Source organism: Jaculus jaculus, chromosome 9 (genome assembly GCF_020740685.1).
Source record: "Jaculus jaculus isolate mJacJac1 chromosome 9, mJacJac1.mat.Y.cur, whole genome shotgun sequence".
NCBI classification, from domain to species: Eukaryota; Metazoa; Chordata; class Mammalia; order Rodentia; family Dipodidae; genus Jaculus; species Jaculus jaculus.
The window spans coordinates 101,266,126-101,287,096 of NC_059110.1; the positions used below are offsets into that span (position 1 = coordinate 101,266,126).

General features: G+C 41.4%; 1 protein-coding gene across 1 annotated transcript in view; it reads right to left on the bottom strand.

Moving 5' to 3' along the window:
- Ankfn1 (ankyrin repeat and fibronectin type III domain containing 1) overlaps positions 1-20,971 on the bottom strand; it is a 176,182-nt gene that overhangs the window by 122,538 nt on the left and 32,673 nt on the right. Inside the window, exons 4-5 of the mRNA XM_045159868.1 lie at positions 10,833-11,027; positions 8,020-8,133 (exon numbers count right to left, since the gene is read on the bottom strand). Of these exons, the coding sequence (XP_045015803.1) occupies positions 8,020-8,133; positions 10,833-11,027 (309 nt within the window). The remainder of the gene's footprint in view (positions 1-8,019; positions 8,134-10,832; positions 11,028-20,971) is intronic.

Sequence of the window (20,971 nt, forward strand, 5' to 3'; positions counted from 1 at the left end):
CACTTACATTCTCTGTCAGTTATCACTGCACAGATAAGACCAGATGCTGCAAAATGCAGAGCTAACTACAGAGGCAAGCTCCAGAATTCAAGAGCGAAGGGCACCAGAGCCCAACAGGTCGAGCAGCAGCTAGATTTGAGAAAAGAACGAGAAAGGTAAAGAAAATGACATTCACTTTATCGTTCTCATCCTCTCGGTAAAATCTTTTACAACATCAATTTTTATATCGCTTTGGATAAGAACATTGAAAGGCATATATAAAAGGAGGTAGACCCCTGACTAAGCATAAGGAATGGTGTACTTTGCATAAGAGACAAATGCATTTCAGATGTTGTGGAGAGGATGATAAGGATGAGAGGAAAGAGACAGCAGCTAAAGGGAAACACATGAAAAGCAATGTTAACGATGCACCAACTAGAAACTGAGGCAGAGGGCAGGAAGCAAGACAAAGCAGCTCTGCTCTGGGTTCAGACATGAAGATGGCACATACCTGAAGGAAAACAATAGCAAAGTGTGTGCTTTCCTTCACCGATGTAGCCGTTGGTGAGGTGCCCAGCTCCTGTCAACAGCTGCTCACTCATGCTCCTGTAAGCAACCCTAAAACTCACTGAGTTTCCCCCCTCCCCAGAAAAGGGACTAGGTGAGAAGAAAAAGATCAGTGGGAGTAGAAGGAAGATAAGAGAGGGTTACAGCCTATGAATATGAATGAACTACATTATGTACATGTATGAAAGTCTCATAAGGAAATCCATGTATACCTAATATATGCTAATCAACATTTTCAAAAAAGGGGTCTGGAGAGATGACTTATCACTTAAGGCACTTGCCTGCAAAGTCAAAGGGTCCTGGTTCAATTCTCCAGAACCCACATAAGCCAAATACACAGGGGACTTCGTGCATCTGGAGCTTATTTGCAGTGGCTGGAGGCCCTGGAAAACCCATATTCTCTCTCTCTCCCTCCCTCTTTTTCTTTCTCAAATAAATAAATAACATATATTTTTAAAAAAATATTCAAAAGAGAATACCAAACAATACATGTCACCACACACATGTTCTGCTCTATTCAGTGGCTTCTGCACTTTCTTTTTAAACATCATATGTGACATATACACAACTTGTTAGCCATAAGCAAGAATCAAAAAAAAAAAAATCTCAATGGATGGACCTGGAAAGTATTACACTAAGTCAGGTAACCCAGGCCCAGAAAGCCAAGCGCCACATGTTCTCTCTCATATGTGGATCCTAGCTACAGAGGACTGGGCTTCTGCATGAGAATGAAAATACTTAGTAGCAGAGGCCAGTAAGTTGAAAAGGAGACATAAAGGGTGGAGAAAGGAAGGGAGGAGAATACTTAATAGGTTGATATTGTATATATGTAATTACAATGATTGTAATGGGGAGGTAATATGATGGAGAATGGAATTTCAAACGGGAAAGTGTGGGGGTGGGGAGGGAGGGAATTACCATGGGATATATTTTATAATCATGAAAAATGTTAATAAAAATTAAAAAAAAAATCTCTAAGGATGTTGCTCACATATTTAAAATTTTTCTTAATACAATAAAAGAAAGGAAGAGGAAATTGTTTCAAAGAGACAATAAGTACCAGGAGTTGTCAACATTAAAAAAAAAAAATGAAAAGCTGAAACTTCTACCACTGCTTTCTTTTTTATAAAATGAGGAAACAAGAGACTTTAAGTAACAAGGAAGTCTTATGGACTGGATTTCAAGATCAAGCACAAATGATTCTGGAGTGCCGGGGTCTAATCCTCTGCAGTTTGCCCTTTCTCCCTTCCCTGCAAAAGCAACAAACCTCAGTAACTAGAGTTGTGAATCCTCCCATCAGTGCCTTCCCAGCACTGGGTTACAGACGCATGTGCACGTACACACACACACACACACATACACACACACACACACACACACACTGTGTCCACCTTTTACATGGGTGCTGGGCAGCTGAACTCATGTCCTCATACGTGTGCAGCAAGCACTTTATCCACTGAGCCATTTCCCCAACCCCAACATGATCATGCTTCAGGCCAAAGAAAGCATCAGTCAATTTGTAGGTTTTTCCTTGAGACAGAGTCTCTCACTGATTCTGGAGCTTGCTGTTTTTATGAGCCCCAGAGATTCTCCAGTCTCTGCTCCCCACAGGACTAGAGTTAGAGATGTCAGAGTCATGCTTGGGTGCCTAGGTGGGGGCAGAGGAACTGAGCGGCAGTCTCAGGCCTACATAGGTCTTCATGCTTGAGCAGAAAACACTTTTACCCTGTCCTCAGTCCCCCAATCTGTGATCTAGTTTAGCATCTTTTTCTTGTGTGAGTCAGAATGTAATAAAAATCTTAGCAAGCTAGCGAGAAAATAAAGCTTCTGTAATTTGATAAAGAGAATCTATCAGAGTCTTCCTGGGTATGTCAGACTTAAAATAAATATTAGATGCATTCTGTCAAAAGCAGATATAAGAGAACAATATCAGTACTCTCAGCCACCATAAACATGTAGTAATAACTAGAGTTTACATCAATTCTCATAAGTGAGGTGAAAGCAAAAAACAGAAAATTAGAGCTATATGTGTTTGTACGTATAGTCATATATTACTTATGTATGCATGCATCCTGAGAAATGTGTTATGAGGGAATTTCACCTTTGTGTGGGTGCTATAGAATGTCCTTACACAAACTAAGATGCTACCTCACATGGTATAATCTCATGGCACCTCTGTGGTCTATGAAGTCTGTGGTTGACTGGTACATCATTATGTGGCACACGCCTAGATGTTTTCTTGAGTCAAGAAAGGGGCATACGTCAGATCATCACAGCGACGAGCTGTGGGGTAGGGATGTGAGATTCAGAGGAGGGTGAAGGACTCTTGCTTTTTCTTTTATCTAACCATGGGCTGCGCTGTTTGAGGGATAATATTTTTTAAATTATGAAAACATGGAAACATCAAAGCAATTCTTTACAACATTGCTTAATGGAAAAAGGTCTTAAGGTGGTTCACAAAATTATAGGAGGATAAACTGACTGGATCCTGGCAACTCAGCACCTGGTAGAAGAAACACGGACAGCTAAGGGGGCAGACACCTTCACAGCTCAGACAAGACGAGTCTTTCCCAGAGACGCTGTATCCCTCATTCTTGCATCCAGGTACTAAACAGGCCTACTTCTGCTTTGCTTCTGATACTGGGCACGTTCAGCGTAGTATGGCCATAGACTAACTTCCTCATTCTCTCATTTCTACTGGACTTGCTGTACTTTCCTCCTCATCATATATTATATCTTAACCCATGTTCAAAAATTAAATAAAAGCAACAAATCCACTGAGTTTGGGGTCCTCTGGATATAGCAGTTTCTGGCTTGCTTTATTGCTTTCATCTGTAAGTCTTTTGCTTCATCTCTCCACTCCTTGGGCTCAAACAGTCCAAACAATGTTATGGGTCTTTTTGCTTCAGTAAATTCTATCCCTCAAATCTAGTCATGAAGGTAGCAACTTCATGCATATGATTAGATTAGTGCTTCAGTTCCTTAACCATGGAAAAATTATATTCTTTAACACAGTGATTTTTTTGGTAGACAAATATCCTTGCAACTACAAGATATAGGAGAAAGAACATAAAAAGAGAGGCAAAATTAATAGAAATCCTAGAGCCATGTGTACCTATGGCATGTGAAGTCAGATTCTCTCGAATCTTATTGAAAGCCCTGATGAGTGACAGCATCATTATAAATGACTCTGGTGGGCTGGAGAGATAGCTCAGCAGTTAAAGGCACTGGACTAGGTTCGGTTCCCCCAGTAAAGCTAGATGTACAGGGTGGTGCACGCATCTGGAATTTGTTTGCAGAAGCAAAAGGCCTTGGTGTGCCCATCTCGCTCTCTCTCCCTCCCTCCTCTCCTTCTCTTTCTACTCTCTAATTTTCTCCACTCCTCCTCCTCCTTCTCTCTCTCTCTCCCTCTCTTTCTCTCTCTCTCCTGGCAAATTCGCAAGTAAATAACCTTCAGGGTTTGAACTGCACACACATCTACCAGAGATCTGCCTTTCTCTGCTCCTGAGAAAATGTCCTGAGCTAGTGGTTGGTGGCAGCACCCACAGTTGTGCTGCTGACTCCCAAAGGTGCTGGCAATCTCTGTGAGGTCTCCTGTTTCTTGCTTTAATGGCAACTAAATAGAGTGCAATTGAACAAATCTCCATTATTAGAAATAGGAATTGGACATTTTTTCCCTTTTTGCTGTGCTGGGGATTGAACCCCAAACTGCCTTGTACATGCCAGGTAAGCTCCTCATCATTGAGCTTTTACATTTGTTTATTTATTTTTTTTTGAGACAGGGCTCACTGTTTAGCCCAGGCTGGCCTTGAACTCATTGTACAGCCTAGATTAGCGTGTAACTCCTGATTCTTCTGCCTCCATCTCTTGAGAGCTAACATTACAGGATTATACTACCCTTGGGATGTGGTTTCTAGGTCACTGGGAAGCACCTACATGCTGCTCACACACACATTTAGCACCTACCTTAACATCTTATTATTAGTGGTGATACCACAAGGTATCACCACTTAGAGCCCCACTTTGAAAAAAAAAATGTTAGAAAACATTCTGTATCCTGGCTAGAAGACAGAGCTGCATGGCGCCTGTCACAACATCTAGCTTCCTGTCCAACAGTGGAACAAAGTTCTGGTAAGGGCCCAAAGAATCAAAGCATCTGAAATAACTCAAGTTCATTCTTGGTAAGCTATGGAAACCAGTGAGAAGAGACAGACAGAAAAATGCAAGGGTTTTGCATCCAGGGAAGAAACACCAAGACACAGCCCCATCTTACTGCAATCAGAGAAAATGCAGACAAAAGTATCCAGTGGGTTTCACTGGACATTGTTTCTTGAGCTTTTAACCTATGATTGACACATTTACTCTCATAAGTTGCGATGGCCATTGGCCTGGTGCATGGCCCTGGAGGATGAGGAAGATGCTGTTAAAAGGATTTCTGTGCATCAACACATTCTTTAAGACATGCTAAAGAGTGTAAACAGATGGGAAATAGAAGGATACATATTTTTCTTTGAAATATATACTGCGTGAAGCATGAAAAGGGAAACACATTCAGTCGTCAGGACAGGCTTGAGGTTTTGCTAAACCCAGAAATTCTGGAGTGAGTCTGTTTTGCCAAACCCTAAATACTGTAGGGTTAAGCTTTTCCCCTAAACAATTAGATAATTGGTATTTCATCCTCTGGATGTTCTTTTCTTTTCTTCTTCTTCTTCTTTTTTTTAGACAAACAAAATAATTAGCTTTGTCTCTGGCTGATTTTGCTAATATTTCACAATTAAATAATTAGTTCAGTCTTTGAATTAGAACCTGTCCTTCTTTCTGTGGGTACAGTAGGCTGCCAGCTGTTTTAAATAACCCTTCAGAGCGATTCAGGTTAAAGACTCCATTTATTCCTTTAAAAATTAACAGAAGGAAGCCTACTACACAATGCAACAGACAATTATGTTTATAATGCTTAATTAATCCTCTCCCATCACTAGCAGAACCCACTTGTGACCTTTCATTTCAACCTCACCCGAATGCTAGCCTCCCCAGAGGAGAAGTGTTAATATGTGAATGCTGATAAAATTTGCTGGGGTTATGGTCAAGTATTAAATAGCTGACAGTCTGGATAAATTAGCATCTGATAGCTCACTAATCAAATGTAAGAAGGAAATGTCAAGCTGGGCTGCATTGATGTAACCCCTCATCAAAATCCGGAGCTGGAGCAAAGTAGAAAAAAAGAAAAATGTCTGTGTCTAGTCATGTCTGCCAGTCCCTGATTTGCTTGTCGGTCTTGGCACATGAAACAATGAAAAAGAGACATTGGAATTGTTACAAAGGCTGGCGGGAAGTGACTTCCTCTAAATGTAGCTGCTAGAATCCTAAGTATGCCTTCTCTCTACTACAAGACACCCAATGGTAACCAAGTCTGTGCTATCTTGCCTAAGGGATTACAAATGGAGTGAAATGACCTGGAGAATTCCAGCTACCCAGAAAGCTGTAATATCTGCAGCAACATGATGTACCCCTGAGAGGAGACCCTGGGAAGAAGAAAGGAAGGCACATACCCTTTGAGGGCATTTTTGCAGGCAGAGGTAGTACTAGTGAGCCAAACACAGGGACAAGGTATGGAGAGCTTTATCAGGGCTTTCCACTTGTGCTTGTGAACCAGGAGACTAGATTTCAGTCTTTCACATGCCCTACTTCAAGAGCGAACATCAGGTATGATTTGGACTATGTTGTGAGCCTTTAAGAAAATTCTTGCATTTTTTATGTTTTTTTTTATTGTCTCTGTGTATGCAATATGTGCTTTGGGGTGTATGTTGTATTCAAGCATATGTCCCACATGGCATTCTATGTGCTTGCTTGTGGTGTCTAAAGGGGTGTCCTGCTCCGTCATTATTCTGCCTGACTTTTTGAGTTAGAGTCTTTTGCTGATCCTAGATCTTGCTGTTTTTTATTTATTATTTATTTTTTTTTAATGAGTCCTGGATCTTCTCAGGTCTGTGCTCCCCATAGAACTGGGGTTAGAGAGATGTGTGACCATGCCCACCTGTTTATGTGGGTTCTGGGGACTTGAACTCAAGCAGTCTCTCGGGCCGCCTCAGGCCCTCATGCTTTCACAGGAAGTGCGCTTAGCTGCTGAGCCATCTCTCCAGCCCTTTCCTTGGTGTTTTCATGTAAGGTGGAATGCACAGTCCTGATTCATGAGGAAGCTGTGAGGACCAACCAGAGACATGCAGGCTATAGCAATGCATGGCACATAGCATGTGCTGGCGTCCTTACCTCATTATAAGCTGACGGCTTCTTCCAGGGGTTATCCCCTCCTGTACCCATGCTGCTGCAGCCATCTTGGGCTGTCTTATTGTTGCCCTGATTGGTTTCCTTATCCGAAATTCAGCTCTCCCAATAAACACAGAATTGACACTTCAGACCTCCAAAAGTTTACTTGTCATTTTGTCCCTATCTTACTCTGTGGCTCTGCAAAATTGATCATGCAAAGTTTATAGTCCTTGGCCTGGTTTCTGAGCCCTGGGTCCACACCCACCTATCAACCCTAGTTTCACTCTCTAACCACATCCACCGCTCCAGAGGAGTCATGCTATTTTCTGTTCCCTCGCTGTGTTCCCATATCCTCTTCCACTTGTCCTCGTATTTGCTTGTTGTTTTCACACTGGTACTCATTGTTCTCTCCGTGTGGAATTTAGATTACCCTCAATGTCTTCCTCCATTTCCCACCCATCCTTCAAAGACAAGCTTGAAGGCCACCTCCACCCTGGGGTTTTTACTGAGGAGACCACCGTCTTAGCACCATCCTCCCCTTCCTTGCTGACTCCTGTGAACTTCACCTAGTGTAGCCTCACTGGTTTACAAGCCCTCCTCCTGCAGTGCGGGCTCTGCTGTCGGAGCTTGCCACCCCGTGGCTCAGGTCTGATCTCTCTCTGTATTCTGCACAGAGCAGACCCTCCGCAAATGTGAACGGCGCGTTTACCGAGGGGAGTGGGGTGGCAGCCTGGCTTTGTGGTACATCCTGTCTGCAATTATCTTAATACATGCACTTATGTGTGTGTGTGTGCATGTTCTGTGGGGGTATGGACACGGGTGTGCATGCATGTGTGTGTGGGGGTGTGTGCCTATGAAGATAACCTCAAGTGTCATCAAACACTTTCACCAGAAACTTTCAGGGATCCTCCTGTCTTGTTCCTCCACAACACTGGGATTATAGATGGGCAAACACTTTACCACATGAGCTACCTCCTAGCCTATCTGGGACTTAATGCTCCCTCACCTTCATACTCCTTCACATCGGTGAATAGGGCTGTATTTCAGCTCCAAAAGTACATGGAAGGTGACTGCTTACCACCATGCCACCAACACACCTCTTCAGAAGTGAACGGGATGAAAACAACCCTATCACCACGAAAGCACAAAACACATCATCTGTTCCCAAGACACGGGCTCCTTTCTATGAAGGGGCAGGGAGTGCAGTACCTTTATACCTGGTCACTACAGCTGCGTTGACACTCAGGGGCTCCTGGAAGCTGACGGTGAGTGACGTGCTGCTGGAAACCATGAGACAGGCATGGGCTGGCACCTCGGGAGCTCCTGGGACAGAAGGAAGAACACCAGGATCTTAGCTTTGCAAATCCTCTTTAAACACTGTCCCCATCTCTTCAAAGGCTACCCTTGAAACACACACAGCGGGGGCGTGCGTTTGTAGATCCAGATTGCTTTCGCTTCAGAACATTTTCATTAAAAGTCTCAATTGCTTTTATTTGTTGCCATCGTGGTCTTCTTAAGGGGTAAAGAATACCAGCAATGCCTTCCCTGAATGACCTAGAAAGACAGTAGGAAGTTGGGCAGGGACAGCAAGGGAAGCTCAGACTTTCTAGAGAGGGACCCTTACTTTCAGAAGGTCATGTAAAATCATTTCACAGAGCTGGTTTGCAGCCCCACTGGTGGGAAAAGACAAGTAACAGAATCTCTACTTTTAGAATGAGGAGATTTAGGCTCAAAGAGCCCAAACTAGGGATTAGAGAGATGGCTTAGCGAGTAAGGCACTTGCCTGCAAACGTAAAGGACTCAGGTTCGATTCCCGAATACCCACATAAAGCCAGATGCCAAGGTAGTATGTGTCTGGAGTTTGTTTGCAGTGGCTGCAGGCCCTGGTGTGCCTTCTCTCTCTCTCTCTCTCTCTCTCCCTCTCTCTCTCTCTCTTTCACTTCCTCCCCTCTCTCTCAAGTAAACATTTTTTTTTTTTAAAGAGAGGCCAAATTATTTGTTCAATAATATGAAGACCCACAGCCTGGGTGATGGTGCAAGTTCCCAGAGTATAGTGTTGGGCCCTTCCCAGGATAGAAATCTGTGTTACATGAGGTAGTATTATCTAAGAAAATATGTAAGGTAGATTTCCTGCCCACTAGATTCAGAATTGCAAGTATTTGTGGTGGTTTCCTTAACACCCAGCAGATGTTTAGTAATTCAGAACATTATTTAAAAAAAAAATAGTTCCAAGGGCTGGAGAGATGGCTTAGTGGTTAAGGTACTTGCCTGCAAAGCTGAAGGACCTAGGTTCGATTCCTCAATACCCATGTAAGCCAGATGCACAAAGTGGTACATGTGTTTGGAATTCATTTACAGTGGCTGGAGGCCCTGGTTTGCTCATTCTATCTCTCCCTCAAGTAAATAAAAATATTTTTTAAAGTGCCAAGTCCAAAAATATGTCTATTTCAAGTATTCATCTGCCCTAAATAAGACAGAGAAGCAAATGCACTTCTGGAAGTAATCACTGTATTTCTTAGCAAAAATGTACTTGTCAGTATTACAGAAGACACTGTTGATGGTGAGAGCATGGCTTCATCAGTGTTGCTGAGGTGATCTGCTTCAGGGAAAGGGCCAAGCCCACACGGGTAGTTACTGGCGTAGTACTTAAGGAAACAACACCATCACTGTCTTGGGTCTTTGTCTCTCTCACGGCCTCAGTTCACTTGTTCGGAATTATTTTTTGCCTCTGAGAATGAATGGCTGAGATGACTTTTCCTTTTTATTTAAAATGTCAAATCTCATTCTGTTAGTTTTTTTAAAAAGTAAAACCTTCTGCATTGAATACTTAATATTTCACAAGTATTTGAGTTGATATATGTTATTTTATTTTAGTTTTTTATGTTAGAAAGAGTGATCAAGAGAGAGAGAATTGGCATGGCAGAGCTTCAGCCACTACAATCAAACCCCAGATGCTTGCACCACTTAGTGGCCATGTACGATCCTGAGCCTGCCTCACTTTGTGTGTCTGGCTTACATGGGACTTGAAGAGTTGAAAATGGGTGCTTAGGCTTTGCAGGCAAGTGCCTTAACCACTAAGCAATCTCTCCAGCCCAAGTTGATGCATTTTAAAAATAATATTTTGTTTATTTGAAAGCAGAGAGGAGACAGATACATACACACCCACCCACCCCCACAGAGAGAGAGACAGAGAAAGAGAGAGGGAGAGAGGAAGGGAGAGAATGGGTGTGCCAGGGTCTTCAGCTGCTGCAAACAAACTCCAGATGCATGTGCCACCTTGTGCATCTGGCTTTATGGGTACTGGGAAATGGAACCCAGGTCTTTAGGTTTTGCAGGCAAATATCTTAACTGCTTAGCCATCTCTCCAGCCCTGTGTTTTTTTCTGATGAAACCTCCTTCTATGATAAAATAAAATTTCTTTTTAGAATGAGAGTTTAATATTTTAAAAATATCTGAGTTTTATATTTGTTTTTTATTAGATTTGCTCATGAGAAAAAGTTTTCTTAAATTAACAAAAATAACTGGTAAAAAGAATGGAAATGAAGACAAAAACATAATTCATTGGCTAGCTTGCTGTCCTCTGTTGCTGGTATTCATTGAAGCCCAGTTTATAGCTCTCTATAAAAATATAGTGGGAGAGTTGAAAACACCTTAAACTCGAGCTTGAAGCAGAAACTTGACAAATAGGCAAACAGATATTTTTCCACCTCCATTTCCCAAAATATAGCCACTTAGGGCATCTGACCATCCAGGACATTAGGCATCAGGGCATAGCAAGTGGGAAGTGTTAGGTGGGCACCACATGGTGGAGAGAGGCCAGAAATGCCATAGATCCAATCAAGAGCCAGAAAATCGAGTAAGACAAAAGACTCTTTTATAGCCTCCTAGAGCCCTTGCTCCACACAGTCTGACAACAGCCATCCATGACTCTAGGGAGTTGAAAAAAAAAATCAGTAAAAGACCTGACTGTCTCAAAAAGCACCACTCAGTCTAGTTAAATGTGGCACTGTGCAGATACTCACGGGCGTGTTCGAAGCCCGTCTTCATGCGCCTATATAGCCGCTGCCTCCACTCCCAAGCCTTCAGCTGCTTCTCTTTGTCTGTGTTGTCCAGGGTAAAGCCTCCATTCTCCACCTGGGCAGACAATTCACTCACCCTGTCCTGGGCCTCTTGGACAAGTGCGTTGAGATGCATCGCTCGGCTTTCCAGGCTGACAACTAGGGGGAAAGAAATGGGATAACACGTCTCTTTCTGGGGGACTTGCAGTTCCATTGGTGGGCTGTGGCTGAGATTTCACTCTGGGTTTAAAAATGCCCAGGAGCACTCGGGTCTATATTCATCAACTATCTTATTACCATAATGTCTAATTATCTGGTAGGCACCTCTTAATGATATATCCATCAAATTAAGATAGTCTCATTGCTCTCTAGCCATTCCCATTGTCACATATATCCCAGGTAATGACAGCTAATCACAACTGTCCAGATTTGTCTCCATGAGGGACAAACAATTTTGGACAAAGTCTCTGCAGGACTAATAAGGATGTAGAAAAAAATCCCAATGGGACAGGTTGCACTCTGCCAACATGAGCTGTTTTTATTTTCTGAGTGGCCCCATTTCTGCTCACATCACATTCTTCTTAGCATTCAGAAAAATCCGCATGTGTGTCTTACAGGTATAATTTTGTTAAATTAATCACTATTGCTAACAATGTGTCGCACTATTGGTGCCATGAGTAGCTTCAGTTCTGATGGCTGGATCATATGTTGATCTTTGGTCATAGGCTGGTTGTAGGACTGGAAGTTCTTTGCCCATTCCCAAGGGGTATATTAGATCTTGCCAACAGAGACTATAAAGGTTTACATATGGGTCTCACTTGATGCACAGTAATTTTCACCTGATTTACATCGTACTGGTTACCTGATCTACCCCTGTATGATTGAGTGTGTGTCAAGCATAGAAGTTGCCCATTTTTGTGTTTGGCTGAGGTTAATTCTTGTGGTCTGTATGAAGGGGTCTTGCCTAGGTGGCCACTTCAGAGGAGCCCATCCTGGTCAGTGGGAAGATGGCTAAAGAGCCTCATTATGAGAAGATACTAGGAGATCATTCAAAGAAATAAATCAAAGTTGAAGTCTGCAGATTATTGACGAAAATATGTCTGACAATCCTTGTGACTAAAACAATATTTTCTACTGGTGGGTGTGTGTTGGAGGGAACCTCATCCATTTAATTCTTTCTAACTAAGGGCAAAATAATTATTATGAAGATAACTCAAGTGAAAATCTGTTAGTTGTGTTTTGAAATGGAAATTAGGTGGTTCTATATTCACATTTTCTGGGTTCATAGGCACATTTACATTGATTACAGGAAATGAATGCTAATTTATTATTGCCCCTGCACACCATCAGTCTAAATTTATTTACCGATGAGGTCAATGAAAAATTAGTAGAGTCTTTTTTCTTCTTCTTTTCTCCTTTCTTCTGAAAGTTGCTGTTTCGAACACTCAGGACTGTGTTTTGCGGCAGATTTGGCATGGTTAATGAATGTTGTTGCAGCCGTCAATCATGTACTCTAAACACTGTCACACATTTTTTTAAAAGCCTCGGTCATGAGCCATGACAGAAAAATAAACAAATAAATACAAAGCTAAAAAACTCTTTCAGTGAGCAGCTACACTATGTGGAATCCCCCCGGGAAGGCTAAGGGAGGCCAGAATAAATGATAATGTAAGTGCTGTGGGCATAGGGAAGCAATGATGTTGTATGAATGAGGAGAAAAAAAATACACACACACACACACACACACACACACACACACACACACACACGCATGCATGCACGCACTCAGGCGCACACTCCAGTGGAAAAATTGGCAATATTAGTAGCCTCAAGGTGCAATTTCCTGGAGTAGTGAGATTGACAAGTCAGTACTAAATGCTGTTAATTTAACTAACTTCAGATTAATGGTGGAGTCTGCTATGACTGAAGTTCTCAAACACAGTCTCATTATAGCCTTGCTGGGAAGGTCCTAAATATAGGCATTGACAGTTTAAAACAAATTCGTATACATTTGTGTATTTTTAGACATAGGCTAGGCGTCAGAGCTTGTGTCACAGTTTTCAGCTTGATTAATTGACCCAGTAACTGCACCCTCTGCCCAATGGCCCCCTCCTTCTTCCACTCCAAATTATAGAGAAAATGGGGGAATTGTCCTTGTTAAGTTGTTCAGTGGGCCTTTTATTGTAAGGCCGATGTTTGAATTGCATGCATGCGTCAACACTTGGGTGATAGACATATGATTTATAAAAATAAATTTTTCTAATACTATGAAATCCCCCCTATTAATTTTTATATCCACAACAGTTATTACTGGTGTGAGTTCCAGGTGGCATTTCAGATGGACAGCTTCTCTTGAGTTATGCCTAGGTCTCACTCACATTTTTTTTTCTGCCTTCTCCAGCATAACACATTCTGTTCCTACACCTCACCTTCCTTCTAGGCTTTAGACTTGATGCTATCTGAGCAATCGTGGTAAAGGGATCCCTGTCGTTCTCATTTTGCCCTTCTGCCAAGAGTGATGTGTGCTCAAAACTGGCCTACATCCCTCCGCTCTGCTAAGTGGGATGCTTCTGCTCCAAGGTGATCTGGCTGTGACTGTGGGTGGCATGGGCTGGAACGGGTGTCTCTGAAGCCACCATGTAAGTGTATGTGTGTACCCCTGGAGGATCAAAATTCTACACAGAGACTGTGATGAAAACATATTGCTTAGGAATTAAGGACAAACATGCTTATTATAGAGGAGGATGGAAAAACTCTTTTAAAAGCTGAAGTTTTTGTTTTAAGAAAAACTGCATCAAAATTTCTGCTGTAACTTTCAGTCCCAGGAGTCCCTGAGACTACCCTCACTTGCCTCTGTTCTTACTGGTAATTGCCTGGACAAGTCAGAGGCACTGGCTGGGCCTGCGGTTCCCAACCATTTCACCAAGCAAATCTTTATGTTTTTTCCTATGGATTTTTTAATAGCTTAATAAAACTTTCTTCTGAAAGATTTTTCTTTTTTTTGCTACCAGACCAGCTGACTTATAATCATGTTTCTGCTTATTATTAATGACCCATTTAACTGCCAATGGAAGCATCTGTTCAGATGAGATAATCAACCTAACTGGGCTAATTTATTTTAAGCAGAAGCGAGTGAATATGATAATTACATTAGGCTTGGTAACTTTTATCATGAACTAAAATATGATAGTATAGGCTTCTAACTTCTTGCAACTGTTCTGGGAATCTCACTCCTGGTTTATGTTTTTGGCTCCAAAATTGTCATCTTCTCCCTTTCCTTATTTCATCTTCTGTTTTGTTTTACTTATTTTGGCACATGGACATAGATGTGTGCATGCATGGTGTACACGTGCTCACAGGTGTGTGGGTGCAAATGTGTGTGCAGGTGCTCTTGGAGGCCAGAGGTTGATGTTTGGTGTTTTCCTCAGTCATTTTCTACCTTAGCTTTGGAGACAGAGCCTCTCCCTGAGCCTGGTCCTTACTGAATAGGCTGTACTAGCTAGCCAGTAAGCCCTAAGGATGGAACCTACTGCCTTTGCCTCCTCAGTACTGGGATTACAGACACACTCCACCTTGTCCAGCATTTTACATTGGTGCTAAGGCTCTGAGCTCAGGTCCTCATGTTCGTGTGGCAGATACCCTGCCCATTTAATCATTTTCCCAACCCCCAGTTTCTTCATTTATAAGGATGAAGAAATGGAGGAAGTGAGGTGACTTAGCCACAGTTTTCTTTAAATCCTTAACAAACTCACAGAAAGTTTTTGAAACCAAACAGAATATGAATCAACCTATTCTTTATAGATGCAATTTTCCAATCACTCTTCTGCATGAGATTGGTGAATTCATTTGAGCAGACTGTCTGGACTTTGAAAATAGGCAAGCAGTCTCTATGCTGTGATTGATTTCCCTGCTCATCCATTTCTCTTTTTTCTTGTGTTTATCCATTCCACATTCACTTCCACTCACTGGATATTTTTTCTCCTTAAGCTCAGAACTATTGATCTCTTTGCAAGTTGTGGTCTTTTCCATCATTGCAGTTGGTCCCTTCTCCAGCCAGTGACCGTCCCTCTGAGCAGCCATGGCCAACACAATAGAGGGTCTGTGGGTGTGTGGTAAACCATCCGGCTGGGGCAAGACCACTCCACGGCTCCTGAAACAGGCTCCCTGCTATTGTGGCATTTAATTATCAACAGCATTTCTACCACCCAGTGCTTCAGAGTGGGAATTTGTTATAAGAACTGCCCAGCTAATTAACTATGGGGTTGGGGGGGGGGGTTGGGAGGCAAGGGCAAGAACTTGGTATTCAAAGAGTACAATTAGAGTTACTGTTTAAATCCTGAGATAAGTAGTGATCAGGGACTGAATGCACTTTCTATAGCAGTGGGATCAAACCTACAGATTGCAGATGACTTAATGTTTCTTCATTTTATTCTTGGCCTGCAATTGTTGAATTGGGGCCTGGGTGACGATTACGTAAAGATTGTGAATATTAATGAGAGCAATATGTAAACGAGTATTAACTTTAATCAAGGACTTTAGGGAATGATTTCTTTGGTTTCTTGGAAAGAACAGACACATTTGTACACTACCAGTGATTATGCCATTTTACAATTTAGCAACAACTTTACGATTTATGAGAAAAATGAGGCAACATAATGCCCATTTCATCTCAGTGATAGATCCTTATAGACAAGCTTCTTATTGCAGCCTTGGCCCTTATGTCTCTATGAGGGGAATTCACTACTTGCAAATAATTCAATACTTGTGTGAACTCACTCATGTTCACACATCTCTGGGTTTTACAGAGCTTCCTTATCTTGAGCTGAAACCTGTTTTTCTATTATTCCCAGGAGTAGAGATAATTCATAAAAGGGCTTTAGGAACTGGGGAGGTGACTCGGCAGTTAAGAGTACTTAACTGTGTGAGCTTCTCAGAATCCCTGACCCACATTAACACACACACACACACACACACACACACACACACACACGCATGTGCACGCATGGCTTGCTGAGCATAGTGGCATACACCTTTAATTCCAGCACTCAGGAGGCAGAAGTAGGAGGATTGTTATAAATTCAAGGTCACCCTGAGACTATATAGTGAATTCCAGGTCAGCCTAGGCTACAGTGAAAACCTCCATTAAAAATTCAAAAGAAAATAAAAAGCTAAGTATAGCCATACAAGTTTGCAGGGGATGAGACTGGAGAATTGTTGGAGCTCTCTGACTGACAGCAGCTGGGGGTTGAAAGAGAGACACCATCTCAAAGAAATATGTGACTACAGAGTAAGAGAAGAGCATCTAATGTTTTCCTATGGTCTCTGCATATGTGTGGATGGGGCATATACATTTGCACACACATGCATACAATACATATCACACACAGCATAACATTCACATACTCTACCTACACACACACACACACACACACACACACACACACACACATGTGCATACACACCACAAAAAAGAAGAGCTTTGGGATCCTGCAGGACATAAGGTCATATGCTACACCTCAAAGATATAGCCTGTCACTCTGCCATATTGCTCTCGACACCCATCTATAAGGGCAGCATTCTAATGGCACACACCTTAAATCTGTGATAAATAAATGATAATCTTTATTTAGGAGGTTTAGTGGAAGTTTGTATTCTTGTTGTCACACCCACTTCTTATTTTAGAGGCACACAAAAATAAACACCAATGCTTATTTCTTTGTTTGTTTTTGTTTTTCCAGGTAGGGTCTCACTCTAGCTCAGGGTGACCTGGAATTTACTCTGTAGTCTCAGGGTGGCCTCGAACTCTTGGTGATCCTCCTACCTCTGCCTCCCGAGTGCTGGGATTAAGGGCGTGTGCCACCACGCCCAGCTACAAATGCTTATTTCTTTAAGAAATGGCTTGATGTCTGTCTGTAAAACTGTTGCCTCTGATAGAAATAATATATTCTAGAAACTGTTTATAAATATAATATATACTCATAAGTGGTATTAATTTCAACCTTACCTATTATTTTAAAGGGGAAAACAAGGTTGCCTCAGTATAAACTTGCATTGAAAGCCAATATCCTTGAGAAACCAAGAAAGGCAGTTAAGAAAATGTATCTTTGTTGATCATAAGTGAAGACCTAATAACTTTACAACTAACTTGATTTAAGGTAGCAATCTCAAAAGAACTAAAGTGCAGATATTCTAGTGATTAAATGTGCTAAATTACAAATACCCTTAGAGGGGCTGTGGAGATGTCTCAGCAGTTAAAAATGCTTGGTTATAAGCCTGATGACTGGGGTTTGATTTCCCAGCACCTCTCTAGAGCTTGCTGCAAAGTGGCACACTGGTCTGTAATACTACAGCAATGGGAGGTGGATCCAGGGGAATCTGGAATCTGGTAGACCATCCAGACTGACACCCACAGTGGCATAAACAAAACAAAACAAAACACCCTACCTCAAGCAAGGTGGATGGAGAGTTCAAACACCCCGAGGCTGTCTGCAGATTTTCACACATGCACCATGGCACACACACACACACACCCATATACACATACATTATACACATACATATTCACATGTGCATACACACACATAATTAAAAAAAAACTTTAGACAAACTCAAAACACTAGTTCCAGTTTATCTGTCTTGATAAAGTTCAGAACTCAATCCTCATTTTGGCTTGTCTTAGGTCACAAGCTGCTGCAAACAGGGTTTAGAGATCTATGGTTTCATTTCAGTTGCCAGGGAACTTTGTTCTCTGAGAACTTGGCATACCTGGCCATGGGCTCAGTTTGTCCTTCTCTGGTGCTGTCCAGCAGAATGTGGATTTGGAAGGTCCCTATTACATTAAGTTCGGTAACTAGTAAGCCCTTAAAAGCATTAATGAGATAAGAGGAGGACTTCCTACCCAGGTCTCACAAAACTCAATATGTTTTCTCTCAAGGAAACATGCAAAACCATTAAACAAATTATTCGGGAACACCAAAGCAGATTACCCAATGTAATAGCAGGTTTGAGTAGGAAAAAAGATAATATCTTTTAGCAATAGTTTTAGCATTGTCCCCAGACATATAGTACAAACCATATTTAAAATTTCCTAGAACATTAACTGTAGGCAAAGGAAGTTTTAATAACACTCCAGTTGATTTAATATATCTAAAATGTTATTGCAATATGTAGTCAATATAAAGTTAAATATTTCATTTTTTTTTGCTTTGTACCACAAGACTTTGAAATCTAATATAAATTCCATATTTAATACACTTTTCAATTTGGACTAGATATATTTTTGTCAGTTTTGTTTTATTGTAAATCTACAGTTTGTAATTGAATACCTTAATGTGGTGTGAGGTAATTCTATGACTTATGATTACAATGGGGAATAATTAAATTAAGCTAAGTAATATATATTTACCTGAGATCTTTACTCTTGGGGGTGAGGACATTTAAATTTTTCTCTCTCAATTCCATCCATGTTGTCACCAATGACAGAATTACCTTCTCCATGAAGGATGAATAGTATTTCATTGTGTGTTCATACCACACTTCCTTCATAAATTCATATGTTGGTAGACATCTAGGTTCCTTCCTTGACTTGGCTGTTGTGAATACTACTGCAGTAAATGTGTAAGTGTGGATGTCTGTTTTATAACCACTGCACACCATTTGCCCAAACACTCAGAAGGGGATTGTTCAGTCATATGGTAAATCTATTGCTAGTAGGGTCCCCTATTTTTGTTGCTTGGTGATGCCATGATGAAACCCAAGTCCTTACCCATGCTGAGCCTGTGCTTTACCAGTGTGCTACAGGCCCACATTTGGTTTTAGTTTTTAGAGGAACCTGCACACATTTTCCATACTTCTGCACCAATTTACATCCTCACCAAGAACAGTGTACAAGGATTTCTTTTCCTCCACATCCTCACCAACATTTGGTTTTTTTTTTTTTTTTTTTTTTGGTCTTTTTGGAAATAGCTCTTCTAACAAGTGCAAAATGATCCCTTGTTGTAGTTTTCACCTGCATTTCTCTAAGATTAGTGATGTTGAACACTTTTTCACATTCTTCTTGATTATGGTAGGACTTCCTTTGAAAATATGGCCATTAAGATCTCTTGCTTATTTCTTAACATCTCTGTTTCTTTTTAAAAAATATTTAAATATATTTTATTTTTATTTATTTAGTTATGAGAGAGGCAGAGGGAGAGGGAGGGAGTGAGGGAGAGTGGGCATGCCAGGATCTCTAGCCACTGCAAATGAACTCTAGACACATGAACCACCTTGTGCATCTGGCTTTATGTGGATCCTGGGGAATCAAACTCTGGTCCTTAGGCTTTGTAGGCAAGCATCTTAACTACTGAGAAATCTCATCAGCCCCAACCTCTCTGTTTCTGAACTGAGTTTTTGTTTTCTTGAAAATGAGTTGCTTGAATTTATTCTACACTTTTGATATGAATCCCTCACCAGGTGCATGACTAAAAACATTACCCATTCTATTGCTTGTATTTCCACGTGGTTGTTTTTTTTTGATGTGCAGAATTTGTTTTAAAAAAGTACTTATTTATTTATTTACTTAAGAGAGAGTGAGAAAGAGAAAGAGAAAGAGCCAGATAGAGAGAGAATGGGCATACCAGGGCCTCCAGCCACTGCAAATGAATTCCAGGTATATGCACCACCTTGTGCTTCTGGCTTATGTGGGTCATGGAGGATTGAACTGGGGTCCTTTGGCTTTACAGGCAAATGCCTTAACTGCTAAGTCAACTCTGCAGCCCTGAAGTGTAGAATTTTTTAGTCTGATGGAATCCCATTTGGTTACGCTTTTGTTTTGTTGCTTGTACTTTGGGGTAAAATTAAAATAAAAATCATTCCCTATTCCAACATTATGAAGTTTGTCTGCTTATGGTCTTAAGTTTAAGTATTTAATGTATTTTGAGTTAATTTTGTATATGGTATGAGATAAGGGTCTGACTTAATTCTTCTGCTCAAGGGTACAAAATGCCATTTGTTGAAGACAGTATTCTCTTCCTTTGATGTATTCATGGTATCTTTGACTATGCTATGTGTGTGCATTTCTGGGCACTCCATTCTCTTCTACTGGTCAGTAGGGTAGGTATATTTTAAGGAATGATAGTTACATGTGACTAATGACTTCTGTGTTGCACAGTGCAGTTTGGCAATACAGTTCTGCAAACTTTAATTGCTGGTATTGGGTGTAATTGTACAATCAATTATACTATTTATTTTGCCAGAGAAACTAAATAACAGATGGGTAAACCTTTAAATTATTCACCTGAAAATCCTAGGCTATTTTCTTCTGATTAGGGTAACTACATTGCTAACAGTTTTGGCCATTTACCACATGCCAGGATGAGAGCTGTGTTTGAGTGGCCTCATTCCATTCAATGTTCAACTGTCCTAGATTGACAGTTTGCCAGGCAGCTTCCAGGAGGATCCAGTGGCCATGGTCTGTTGATGTTTGCAGCCTCATGGAGAAGTGTATAATGGCAGTATTTGTCTGTGACATCAGCAGCCAGCAGATATGGTAGCACATCATGTCTGAGTTTTGGTTGTAAGTGAAATCTGCTTCCACCTTGGTTCACCTCTTCTTGCTTTCTCAGAACATTTTCTCTGGGGAAGGCCAACAGCAACATCATATATCAGCCATCCAGAGAGGTCCATGCAGCCAGGAGCATATTGCTGTTGACAGCTGCCACTTCAACTGAGCATGAAAGCAGGCCAGAAGATGATGGCCATATTGTGGATCACCCTGAGCTAAAACTTCCCACAAAATCTATTCTCAGGTTCCTGACCCACAGAAACTGAGAGAGACGTCATCTTCAGTTGCTCCATTTGTTTGTGCAGTTCATTACATGGCCAGATATAACCTATCTCTATTTTACAAATGAGGAAAATGAGGCATGGGAGAACTGGAGAGATGGGGGCTGGGAGTTGGTGAAGCAGTTCCCACAAGAATTAGGGTCAGAGTTTGGATCCCAGGGACCTATGTAATTGCTGGGTGGGTGTGGTAGCCATCCTATAGTACCAGTGCTAGGGATGCAGAGACAGGATGTCTCTATGGCAAACTGGCCGAATTTAGCTAGACTAGCTGAATCAGT